General features: G+C 38.4%; 1 protein-coding gene across 1 annotated transcript in view; it reads right to left on the reverse strand.

Annotated features, from left to right (window-relative positions):
- The window catches only part of LOC124721711 (metalloendopeptidase OMA1, mitochondrial-like), a 130,909-nt gene that overhangs the window by 59,973 nt on the left and 57,691 nt on the right, over positions 1-13,245 (reverse strand). Inside the window, exon 4 of the mRNA XM_047246796.1 lies at positions 2,771-2,947. Coding sequence (XP_047102752.1) covers positions 2,771-2,947 — 177 coding nt within the window. The remainder of the gene's footprint in view (positions 1-2,770; positions 2,948-13,245) is intronic.

Below are 13,245 nucleotides of genomic sequence, written 5' to 3' on the forward strand. Positions count from 1 at the left end.
TTATAGGTCTCAGATTCATGCTTATACAGTCAGCTTCAATTTGCCATTCATCAATTTAATGTGTGTTATAAAATATTAGTATCAAAAACTGCATCACTTAAACCACTATTTAATGTTTCATAATGATCTTCAATTACAGAAAACTCATGGCCAGTGAAAGTAGACATCAACTGATGGACTCAGTCACAATATTTTCACATCTTTGCATTTTAGTGACAGGTAAACGAGGGAAGTGCAGAATGGTTTCCTTTGATCAAAGAAATTTGAAAAAACAGGATTCATATTTTCAGTGAACAATTTCCTGTCATCCATTTAAGTGCCTGCATGAACAGTAAGTAAAATGATAGGATATTTCCTTTTCATCAGCTACTTTCATTTATACCTATGTAGACAGGAATATGCACATTCTGTATTTCATTTAACTTTTTCATATTTTAAATATTCCAAATTGTTCAGAACCTGTGGTCTGCTTTCAATGCAACTTTCTGGAGCTATTATTAAACACAGTTGGTCTTGGCAATTCCAAATTTCCATGCTCACTGCATATTCCCATGTGTTGAATTATATATTTAAACTCATGGAAAGCTCCTCCAATTTCCTCAGATGAATTGAATGTATGGAACTGACTACACATGTAATTCACATCTGTCTCAGAATACTCCACAGAAAAAAAATGTTTACTTGCATTACTTTAATTCTGTACCATTATGCTTTTAATATAACTGCCTGTTAAGTAGGGTAGCAAATCAATCATTTCCTAATGCACTATACTTTTCGGTGTCAACAAACTTTTTCTTTAATAATTGGTGTCAAAATTTTGTGATTCACCAGCATATCTATAGGTACAATAAACAAATTCACACAACACAATTGTTGTTTGATGCATTTAATTTTAATATGGAATCTGGACATCACTGAAACTACAAGACTGATGTTTGTTAAAAACACTACATAAAGAAACAGGGAGGGGGAGGGGGGAGGGGGGAGGGGGGGTGGGAGGGGGAAGGGGGAGGGGGAGGATAAAAAGGAGGGGGTTAAGTTATAGAACTAATTTCATCCATCATTCACCAACACAAATGAGAATTACACCAATGAGAGAAACAGTACAACCAGTCACAATTTTGTCAAATCATTTATTTATCTGTAATTAGTTTATGGACTTATCCTGTCTTCAGGTTACTGAAAATGATTCTTGTGAAAAATACAAGTTTTTACTGTATTACAAACAAATAAATGTTAATAATAGTATAGATTAAATTTATTAACCCTCGACTCAGCATATTGTTTTTCATGACAGGAGCAGGCGAGCGTCACACTTTGTACACATGTAAACAATAGTCATCTTTATTTTACCAAGGTAAACATGTATGAGCAGACTCACAGTTTAATCTTAGTTTAATTCAACAACAATAAAAAACTTACACTATATAAGCTAAAGCTATGTTTAATTAGACAATAATAAAATAAACATACATTATATCACTCTTTTGCCACGTGCGAGTGTTAGCTCACAGTAATGACTCAGTCAAAGCATTAAACAGCACAGTTGCTTCAGATCCCAGCCAACCACTTATTCTATTACTAATTATCTCTAAGACAATTTCCTAATTATGGGATGTGCTGCTAGCTTGTAATCTAGGTCGTTTTCTTGCACAGGTTGTAATTTTTTTTCTCACATAACTCACTATTTATTTTATGTTGCTGCTGCTCATTTGTATGTACAACAACACAGTTTAGCACTGTCTTACCTGATACAATAATTAAAGAATATGTATGGGCTCACAAGTTTAAAACAACGGTGGACTGGTACAAGACAACGTTGTTTGTGGTTGGTGCACTTTATACATACGTGTACTCACTTGAGGCTTAACAGACCACTGCACTCCCTTGCACTGACTATGTTATTTTAATGAAAGGGGCACAAAATATGTGCATCACCAACTGGGAACTGACTTAAGTGTATTACTTCTCATGCATAAATACATCACTCATTCTGCAAAATTGTGACTGATTGAAGTGTTTTTCTTATAGTTACAATTCTAAACACCCATGAATGAAAAGTGAGAATTATATATCTAATGGTAAATTTCCAATGACCATTTATATAAAACAGACATATTCTCATAAAAAACGAACCATAATATCACCTGATCCCTGAGTTACTATTTGATATACTGTAGTGGAAACATCTGCAACTCTTACCTACAAGCAATATGGGCAGGTCTGCCAACATACATTACTGTATGATCTCCCTACATTTTCAGAACACAATTAAATTATTGATGGAAGCAAAATTGTTGCAGGACAATGTTAGACTGAACATAGTGCTGAATATAATGATCAAATCTCGAGAGTTCTAAGGAAAATCAAATGGTATTAACCACACAGCAGGAGTACTTTATGAAGGAAAAAAAAAGGTAATAAATTTTTTTGGCAGAGCACATCTAGGAAGAGAGCAATGACATCTAGGGTTCTATGACTGTGGGAAAACAATAACGAGAAAAGCATGCAAGTGCTATATGTGTATATGTCTGACAGTACAAATGTTTCTGTATGTATAGAGTTCTCTTTCAGAACTGAATAAGAGTAAATAGCTTTTTTATCTTTTACATCACTGGCCTAGGTCATCTGCATTTGTTGCAGCCATATAGTTACATGAGAAATTATGCAAAAACAACAATAGACTATTGTGAAACTAACAACACTAAGAGGACCAAAGACTGAACATACTATAAATTAAATTCAAAGTTCAAAGTTGACATAAACTCACCGGAAGAACAAATGCATTTTTATCATCAATGCTGTTGATGACAATGAGAGACCAGTTTGTGTGTTTAACTTTGTCAATATCCATATTGCTTTCCAGAATATGCATTGCCACTTTAGCCACCTCTCTGTAAACTGGATGGGAGGCTGGTAAGACACATCCTTGAAACTTACTTAGCATCTGTGATTGTAGAGAATTTTTGTTAGAACAATAATTAAAATAAAAGAGAAGAAATAAACAAATGAATTCATGTTCTAAAATATTTTGTACATATTTTTCCAAAACACAAAAGATACCTTTCTTAACCTAATGTCTAAAAACAGGATTCAGTGCATAAACCAGCAAGATTACACATAAGTGACACTAATTTCAATTCCTCCAGTTTTTCTTTTCTTCAGTAGTAAGTCTCTACTAGCATTACCTTTCAGAACCAATGGTTTGGATGCTGTAAGTGTATACTCTTTCCCACACTTGAAGCATGGTTAGCATTCAAATACCATAAAAGTTTCACTAAGGCTTTTGATTACCACACTGAAATTCTGGAAATCATTTCTGTAAGCAGCAGATAAAGGGACTGTAATCAGGGTGCATCAATTCAGTGTGACAAGCAGACTGACACATTAAAGCAAGGCAGACAGAGACAAACTCAGATCTTTGCTTTTCATGGTTAATTATATCTCTCACACAAGGTGTTAAGTTTTAATCTGTCACGTAGTTCAACTCAGTACGAATTTCTCAGTTTAGCTCCCTTGTAAATATGCCAGTGAAAGGTTGAAATAAATGGAAGTATACTTTGAAATATTTCCATTTTCCTGCAAATTGTTTGTGATCACAAATTTCACTTCCACATGAAGGAACATGCATATGTTCAAAATAATTCCAAGACTCAGAGAAAATATTTGTGTCGTTATGGCATATCAAGTTAACAGTGATACTGCAACTCCATTTAATCTTTTAGGCTACACACTGACTATATTTTGTAATATGTAACTATGCAATACCTGGTATATGGGGGAAGTCCCATACCTGTATTTGCATTTGTGTCTATCTACATTCACACTCCACAAGTCATTATATGTTGTATGACACAAGGCACCATACATCCATATTATTTTCCCATCCTATTCAATTCACAGTTGCTGTGTGGCAGAAGTGACTAGTTAAATGCCTATGAATGTCCGAAGCTCCTTATTTTTACTGTAGTGATCCATATGTGGTGTGTATTTTACAGATTCAAAATAAACCCATTACTTCAAAACTTGAGTTAACTATGTTTATAATAATAACTGCCACATAAAATTTACAGTATCTATTACATAACACAATTCACTCTTCTATGATGGTATATTTGTTTGGGCACCCAACACTTAGGTCTACAACACCCAAACTAAAATGTTATTAGTTTAGTTAAAAATAATAAAATGCTTAAAACTTTGATTGAAATAAGAATTAAAATTCTGTGAAAAAAATTGTATGTATGCACATGTAACATCACTGCTCATATTTACATTAATACAGGAGAAAACCCGAATGAAAATAAATATAATATTATAGCAGATAAATATGGTTCATTGATCAATAGATTAAACCTTCCATCTGTACATTTAGGCTGGAGTCCACACAGCACACAAAATTTTAGAAGCTGTACCCGAACCATCTTTTATTCCATTAAATTGGAGGACAGGTCCCCGACTAAGTTTACTCCCGGGCTCTTTCCATACCACAAACCCAAGAGCCTGGGGCATCCTCTAGCAAATTATGAGGGTACACTTAAAAACTCAAAAGTCCAATTTAGAGGCATGTCAGTGATTCATATGGCTGCAGTGACTGGAATGATATACACCATGCCTAGATGGTACGTTCCAGCAATCACTGTAGTTGCTCCTTATCTCCTCCAACTTCACCTCCCAAAGCAACATCGCTCTTTGAATCATCAGTGAAACAGTAACCTGCAGGGAAACAGCACATTATGCTACACAGTTTCCTGCAAGCCTCCTTTGCCACCACATCTTCTCATTCATTCCCCCTGATAACCATACAACCTATTATGAGTAGAATGATACATACTTTCACTATTGCTAAAAAATGAGGAAAAAGCCTCACATAATTTGTGTCATTCTCTCTTTTGATTAAATCTGTTGTATTGGATGCAGGGCACAAGTGGATATGGAGTAGATGAGGAACTTCTTACTTTGATAACCCCACATTTGCTCTAATACCTAGTATCACACCAAGTTTTGCACTGAAGACTGTATTTTCATTCTGATTAAGGAGATATGGTCAGGGTAAACAATGGAACAGCCTTGCTTTGAATCACCAGTTCATATTACTGTCGACCTGTGACATTTATCTGAAATATTATAAATTACATTAAGAGCATGGTCTTTTCCATGCTCTGTTAAATCTACAATAATTCTGTCTCTTACAAGAAATCAAGGCAACATGATCCAATACTGGTGTAAAATGCCAATATGAGACATTCATTTGAAATAGGCAGTCCAAAAAGTCCTGATTGCTCACTGATGTTTATTAAAAAAAGCATTTCACTGGTGGCTGTGGCTTGGATGAAATTATATAGGCCCAGTACATCATGACAAGTCGCCACCTCAAGTGCTGGCTCATTGATTTCAGAGGAGTAGAAAGGAACAGGGCTCATCCTAAAAGCCCAACTGACCAGTCATACTCTCTCATGGTACACCACATCTACTATTCTTTAATCGAAATAGGCTAACCAACCCACAGACTGAACGGTCCAACAAACCTGTAGATTATGTACCTATAATCAATACCGCAATAACAGTTGCACACAAAGGCTCTGTAAAAGAACAGAAAGGTCAATCTGCTTCCTGTGACTATAGAATTTAAAAGTCTAAAGAGTATTGAAGACCTATGCTTTGATATTCCCATTCCAAGTGGTGTATACCTCGATAATTACAGCATTCTGCCCACATTTTTTTCAATTTCTGCTTCTTTTCCTTCTGTGTTAGTTTCTTGCTAATTCATTTTTAACTTTATTTTAACAGTTAACTCTCTTTCATCACATAAATAAACTTTCACTTATGACCACAGCTGTTTTGCGCCCTAAAAACCATAATATAATATACACCTTTTACATCCCCACCCCCCAAAAACTATCCCACAACATTTTTGAGTGATGATTCTTCTCTAGAAATCTGGCAAGTTACATATAATTTAAGAGCAACATTTTGACAAACTTCTTACTTGTCATCTTCAAGTGAGGTAAGTTCACTACAAGATGAGAAGTAAGGAACTAGTTAAAATGTTGCTATAAAACAAACATACTACTCACCGGCTTTCCTGAGAAAAATTCATCAGAGTAAACCTGAATTCACATATACTGAAGAGCTAAAGAAACTGGTACACCTGCCCAATATCATGCAGGACCCCCGTGGACATGCAGAAGTGCCCCAATATAATGTGGTGGTATGGAGCAGACAAATGTCTGAAGTAGTGCTGGAGGGAACTGACACCATGAATCCTGCAGGGCTGTCCATAAATCTGTAACAGTATAATGGGGTGGAGATCTCTTCTGAACAGCATGTTGCAAGGCATCCCAGATATGCTCAATAATTTTCATGTCTGGGGAGTTAGGTGGACAGCGGAAACGTTTAAACTCACGAGTTCCTGAAGCCACTTTATAGCAATTCTGGACATGTGGGGTGTCACATTGTCCTGCTGGAATTGCCCAACTCTGTTGGAATGCACAACTGACATGAATGAATGCAGGTGATCAGACAGAATGCTTACGTATGTGTCACCTGTCAGTGTCGTATCTAGATGTATCAGGGGTCCCATATCACTCCAACTGCACATACCCCATACAATTCACAGAGCCTCCACCAGCTTGAACAATCCCTTGCTGACATGCAGGGTCCATGGATTCATGAGGTAGTCTCCACATCCGTACACGTCCATCCGCTCTATACCATTTGAAGCTAGACTTGTCCGACCAGGTAACATGTTTGCAGTCATCAACAGTCCAATATCGGTGTTGACAGGCCCATGTCAGGTGTAAAGCTTTGTGTGGTGTAGTCATCAAGGGTATATGAGTGGGCATTTGGCTCCAAAAAACCCATAGTGATGATGTTTCACTGAATGGTTTGCATGCTGACAATTGTTGATGGTCCAGCATTGAAATCTGCAGCAATTTGCATAAAGGTTGCACGTCTGTCATGTTGAAAGCTTCTCTTCAGTCGTCATTGGTCCTCTTCTTGCAGTATCTTTTTCCGAACACGGCTATGTCAGAGATTTGATGTTTTACCGGATTCCTGATATTCACGGTACACTCGTGAAATGGTTGTATGGCAAAATTCCCACTTCATTGCTACCTTGGAGATGATGTGTCCCATTGCTCGTATGCTGACTATAACACCATGTTCAAACTCACATAAATTTTGATAACCTGCCACTATAGCAGCACTAACCGATTTAACAACTGTGCCAGACACTTCTTGTCTTATATAGATGTCGCCAATGCACTGCTGTATTCTGCCTGTTTACATATCTCTGTACTTGAATATGCATGCCTACACCAGTTTCTTTGATGCTTCGGTGTACAATACACAACAACACTGTATAGTAAAATGAAGAAAATTAGCTCATACAACTAGAACACCACAACAATAAAATGACAAAGCCTTTACACTCACACTAAATATGCTGTAAATGTGAAATTTGTTTGCTGTGGCAGCTCCTAACTCATTAATGGTTCAGTTATCTTTAACTAACATTTGTTGCTGCTTTCTCCCACATTTTTACACAAATATTTCTTCATTGTGTGCTCAGCAGCTGACTTTGTTAAATGTCAGATTATTAATTTAAGTTCCTATTATTGCTTACAACTACAAGTTTTCCGTATCATCTAGGTTGATTTTCACCCCTCAAGATACAATATAGGAAAATGGCCGAATTGCTCTGTGCCTCAGCTTTCACCTAAAACTGACCAGACCAACTCAGTATCTAAACAGCAATGTCGCAAATAGGAAAACATGGAGTAATTATCAAAACAAACAGGGTCTTGCCTAATTAAGCACTTACATGATCAAACAAACCTTACGAGTAAAGCAAGAACTCTTACAGAAGGACAAGAAACCATGTCCATGGACTCAATAGCAAATCTGGTTTCTTTTTTGTTTGTGTATTTTGTTTTCAATTACAGTAATTTATAGGCTAAGGAAACACAGTCATATCCATTCAGAAACAATAAAGGGCTTTCGTTATTTATCTGCAGTTATTTATAGTGACAGCAACCCTTAATCATAAAAGAAACTAATTAAAGGCACTGAAATGAAATGAATAGATTAATGGGGATGAAATCAGTAAAGATGTGATGGCATGAAGTAGTATCAGTGGAAACTGTGCAGATATGGTGAACCAGAACTGTAGTAAACCTATAGTAACAACTGAAAACTTGGAACAGACTGGAATTCAGATCCAAATTTTCTACTTATTGTTAGATCAGCTTAATCATTTAGCTATCCGAGTACACCTCCAAGCCTGACTCAAACCTTCACTGTCACTAATCTTTCCGTCTACAATTTCTCAACACTGGATGTGTGCTCAGAGTCCCACTGGTTAAGGCAACTCCTTGTGATAAGTGGGGAATCTAGGTTTGTGTCGTAACCCTATAGATACAAGTGCCTCCACAGTTGGCCCAGGCAGATCACCTAACAACTTAGACAGACACCGCAGTGAGTGCTGTGCCGTGTGCACAACAGGCTAATATAAGCCCAGGGCCCTGGCCCTCAACCTCACTTATGTTTACTTGATTTTTGTATGCTCATCTAAAAGATTGTATACTGATGTGTTCTGTAGTTACGAGACTTTGCACTGTTCTATATATCATTAGTGTTGTCGTGGATCTCTTCATGTGGAAGCCTCATAAAACTTAGTTGGTGTTTCTTCTGATATTTCGTCTGTGCAACATTGCAGCATACTTGGCAGTGAGTGCTGCTTTCTACTCCATGTGTTTCACTTCTTTGGTTCGATATACAGCCAATATGTCAGTGGAAGAAGTTCTTCAACCTCCTGTTGAACAACAATGAACTCTCACCAACCAGCAGCAGGCCCTCACCATGCCAATAAACAATGTGGCAGCCTTGTTGATACGCCAGAGTCCAGCGCTGTTGATGCAACCTCCACCATTTCCGACATATCATGGTTTTGTGGAAGACTGGGACAAATATAAACAATGCTTTCAGCAATACTTTCAAGCTTTTGGAGTCACAGAGCTCAACTTTTGTAAGGCACCTTCTGTGTTTGTTAGCTCCTCTTCAGGAACCTGCCAGTCTCTCTTTTGATGAAATGGTTCAAATGGCTCTGAGCACTATGGGACTTAACTGCTGTGGTCATCAGTCCCCTAGAACTTAGAACTACTTAAACCTAACTAACCTAAGGACATCACACACATCCATGCCTGAGGCAGGATTTGAACCTGTGACCGTAGCGGTCAAGCAGTTCCAGACTGTAGCGCCTAGAACCGCTCGGCCACTCCGGTCGGCATGAAATGTGTCAGTTGCTCTCTAATTATCATTCCAAATGTTCTCATGTTATTGTTGCTTGCATTGAGTTCTACCATTGCCAAAAGCAGCCACAACAGTTGTACAGAGTTTTGGCAGCAGAACTTCATGGGCTTAGGTGTCATTGCCAGTTTATTACTGTGGCCCATCAGCACTCATATGCTGATTCAGTGGTTCATAATGCTGTAATACACCTGGCCCTTGATAGGGACGCTTGTGAACATGTTTTACAATGTGAAAATCCCTCTCTCACAGAGGTTCTGAATGTTGCTAATTCCTTTGAAGTATCTAGGACAGCAGGAAATCAGACAAAAGCATGGTGTTAAGTAGCTATCATTGCTTTCTCTCCTCTTCGGCTGTTGTTGGTTAGTTCACAGGAGGGGGGGGGGGGGGGGGGCGAGAGAGACAACTATGTGGTGGCCATGCACCTGCAGCCTCCATGCCGCATGGGGCAGTGCTGTGCTAAGCAGTGGAAGCAGCAGCAGCATCACAACAGCGGCCGCATGATTCTCTTCTGTCGTGCCCTTATTATTCAGTTCAACATGACCAGGCTACATGGCCAAGGTGTTGGGCGATATGCAACCACTGTATAAAAAAGGAGCAACTCTCAACCTTCTTCACCAAACATAAACATTGTTATGAACAGGATTTGCCAAGTGATGGTAGCCCCAAACAAACACTGTATTGAAGTACATATAATGGACAAGATGTTAAAAATGGAAGTGGACATGGGTGCAGTAGTGACTTTGTTAAATTCTCAAACCTATGTGGATCTTGGATGACCAGCATTGTCGCCTGTCTCTAGTTGGTTGGTGAGTTACTACAACAAATACCCCTATTGGGACAGTTTTCTACTTCAATGGTGTACAAAGCAGTTGTTTGGCCTTTGACCTTTCTAATAATGGCTGATACCTACACTGAAAACTTATTTTGGTTAGACACCACCAAAATTTTTGGGTCCTCTATTACTGGCAAAGTGCATCTGGTATCAGATAAAGTTTGGTACCCACAATTGGACATGCTCTGCTCAAAATATTCCTCCCTGTTCTCAGAAAGTTGAAGATGTGCCACTGATTTCAAGGCTCACATCACAACAAAACCAACAGCATGTCCTCACCCTTTTTTTTCATGCTTACTCAGTCCCAGTAGCTTTACAGGAGCAAGTCAAACTGGAACTACATTGATTTATGTCTCTGGGCATTATCACACCTGTCTCCTCTAGTGAACAGTCTACTCCATTGGTAATTGTCAAAAACCTACTCGCAACCTTCGGCTCTGTGGTGATTTTAAAGTTTCTGTAAATTCACAGTCTACTATTCATACTTATACATTACCCCATCTGGATGAACTAGCACTTATTTCCGAAGGCCAATATTTTTCCAAAATAAACTTGTCACAAGTCTACTAACACCCGTCTGTGGATGTTGATTCCAAACATGTATGTGCTGTGAATACCCCATTCAAAATGGCTACCACAGTTGCCATTTTCCAACAAGTTTTGGAGCAACTCACAGCCTCCATTCTAGAGTGCATTAACTACCTCGAAGATATTGTGGTCCCTGGTGCCTCACTAGATGAACATTTGTGGAAACTTCATGTGTTGTTCACGGTGTGACAGGCAGCCAGTTTGAAAAGTAACTTGGACAAATTATAATTTTTTCACCCTCTATCATCTATCTCAGTTTTGAAGTATCTTGTGCTGGAGTCAAGCCTTTATGCCAGCATGTCAGTGTCATTATTGCTTTCACGTATCCTACAAGTGTCAAAGAGTTGCAAGCTTTTGTCAGGAATACTATATACTACCATAAATTTCTTCCTGGTGTGACCACATTGGCCCAGCCACTTCATGCTCTCTTACATAAAGATGTTCCTTTCCACTATTCACCTGCCTGCATGCATGCATGCTTTTACCCTATTAAGGTCCAAATTACAGTCAGCATCTTGCTTCGTTACCTTCCAACCAGATCAACATCTCATTCTGGACACAGACATATCCCGGTATGGCCTCGGGGCCATTCTTGCACACAAATATGTGGCCGGTTCTGAATGCCCAATAGCAAATGCTTCCAAAACTCTGAATCAGGTGCAACAGCACTACTCACAGATAGCAAATCAGGACCTTGCTATTGCATCTGCATTCCAAAAATGTCATGTTTTCCTATTTAGTTCTAAGTTTCATTTGGTTACTGACCATAAACCTGTGGTTTCTCTTTTCACTCATTTGGCATCTTTACCGGACGATGCAGCCCATCACTCACAATGCTGGGCTCTGTTTTTGTTGGCTCTGTTTTTGTCATGCTGTAAGTATGAGATTCAATTCCAACCCACAATGCAAAACACAAATGCAAATGCTCTCTCTTGATTGCCAGTTACCTCTGATCCAGCATTTGTTCAGGATGAACTGTTGTGTTTCCATTTAGAAGTTAAAGCCCAAAACACCGCAGATGGTCTTCCCATTACCAGTTCTCAGATTTCAGTGCCTGTCACGGCCAATCCTGTTTTACGTCAGGTTGTTGAATTTTTTCACCATGGCTGGTCAGATAAATCACTGAGCCAAGTGTCAGACTCTTTGTATATTTATTATGCTCTAAAACACCTCTCAACTGGTTACTGAAGAGTCAGTACCCAATGTTGTGATCCCGTCCGCGTCGTGGCTGGACATTATGCTGCTTCTCCACCTGAACCATTGTGGTGTTTTTCGTACAAAATTGCTGGCCCACCACCACACGTTTTGGCTGGGTCTTGACAATAAGATCATGTGCGTTATGACAGCCTGCCTGCAATGCGCCACTTGTCAAGCACCACCATGGGCCTCTCTTTCCCTGTGGCCTACCCCAAAGAGTCCCTGGGAGCATATTCACAAATTTTCAATTGTCACAACAGAATTAATCAGAAATCATACCTACATTCTTTATGTCTGTCATATCATTTTCAAAGGCAGCATCCTGACATTTGTCTTAATCAATTTAGTGTAGTCACAGAAACTGCCAGTCTGGGTGGCCAACTGAAGTTTCTGATATCTTGTCCTCCCAAACACAATACCACTGTCTAAACTACTATGCTATTTCACTAACTGGAACACAGTTATAGTGCTTGGTGGGTTTTCAGTGTTTTAAAACTATGAAGTGTGGTGGCTGTCCTCCTGATGGTCAATGGACACGAACTTCATATCCAAACATTCAGTTTTGGTGAAATAAACAGGTAATCACTTTAACTGATAAATCAAACTTCATCAAATTTCACTTGTCTTATTGCTCCTGATGGTCAACGAATTTCTTCCTGAGATGTGTGAATTTCCTAATTCTCTCTCGTACAGCAGGATGATCAAAATGAGGAAGTCGCTTACACTTTTTCAATGACTACTTCATGTTTCCTCCCTGACTGATAACAAACCTGCAAAATATGTAGTCCATTTCGATTGCCATTTTTAGCAATTGCTTTTCAATATCCTAATGAATAATTTGTCCAGTTTTATAGTGGCTGTAAATGATGATGTAATGAAAACGTAGATCTCAGTTTACCAACTTAATTAACGGTGTACTAAATTGCAATCTGAAAATGCCTCTTCTTATGACAACTGAACAAGAAATGTGCATTAAGATTCACCTCTTGTCTTTCATGGCTGTCATTTTAGTCTGTGTAATGAGAGCAGTTTTCTCTGATATGTCTCAACATAGATGAAGGTTTTTCTTTTTCTTTTCTATGTCACTAAGCTCTCACAAATACACTTGAAAGTACTTTTTACACAGGCAATCAAATATTTTGAATGTATTCCATGATGCCAGTTCTTTTCAAAGACAGAGTATTATTATTTATCAAGTGCTTCCTCATCCATTTCAACAGTATTAACACCATATCGTTCCTGTGATACTAGGCTTATAGTCAAGATGACTTCTATCAAACTCTGTACAAATCCTGTACATAACTATACCATAATCA

The sequence above is a fragment of the Schistocerca piceifrons genome, chromosome X (assembly GCF_021461385.2).
Source record: "Schistocerca piceifrons isolate TAMUIC-IGC-003096 chromosome X, iqSchPice1.1, whole genome shotgun sequence".
In the NCBI taxonomy this organism is placed as follows: Eukaryota; Metazoa; Arthropoda; class Insecta; order Orthoptera; family Acrididae; genus Schistocerca; species Schistocerca piceifrons.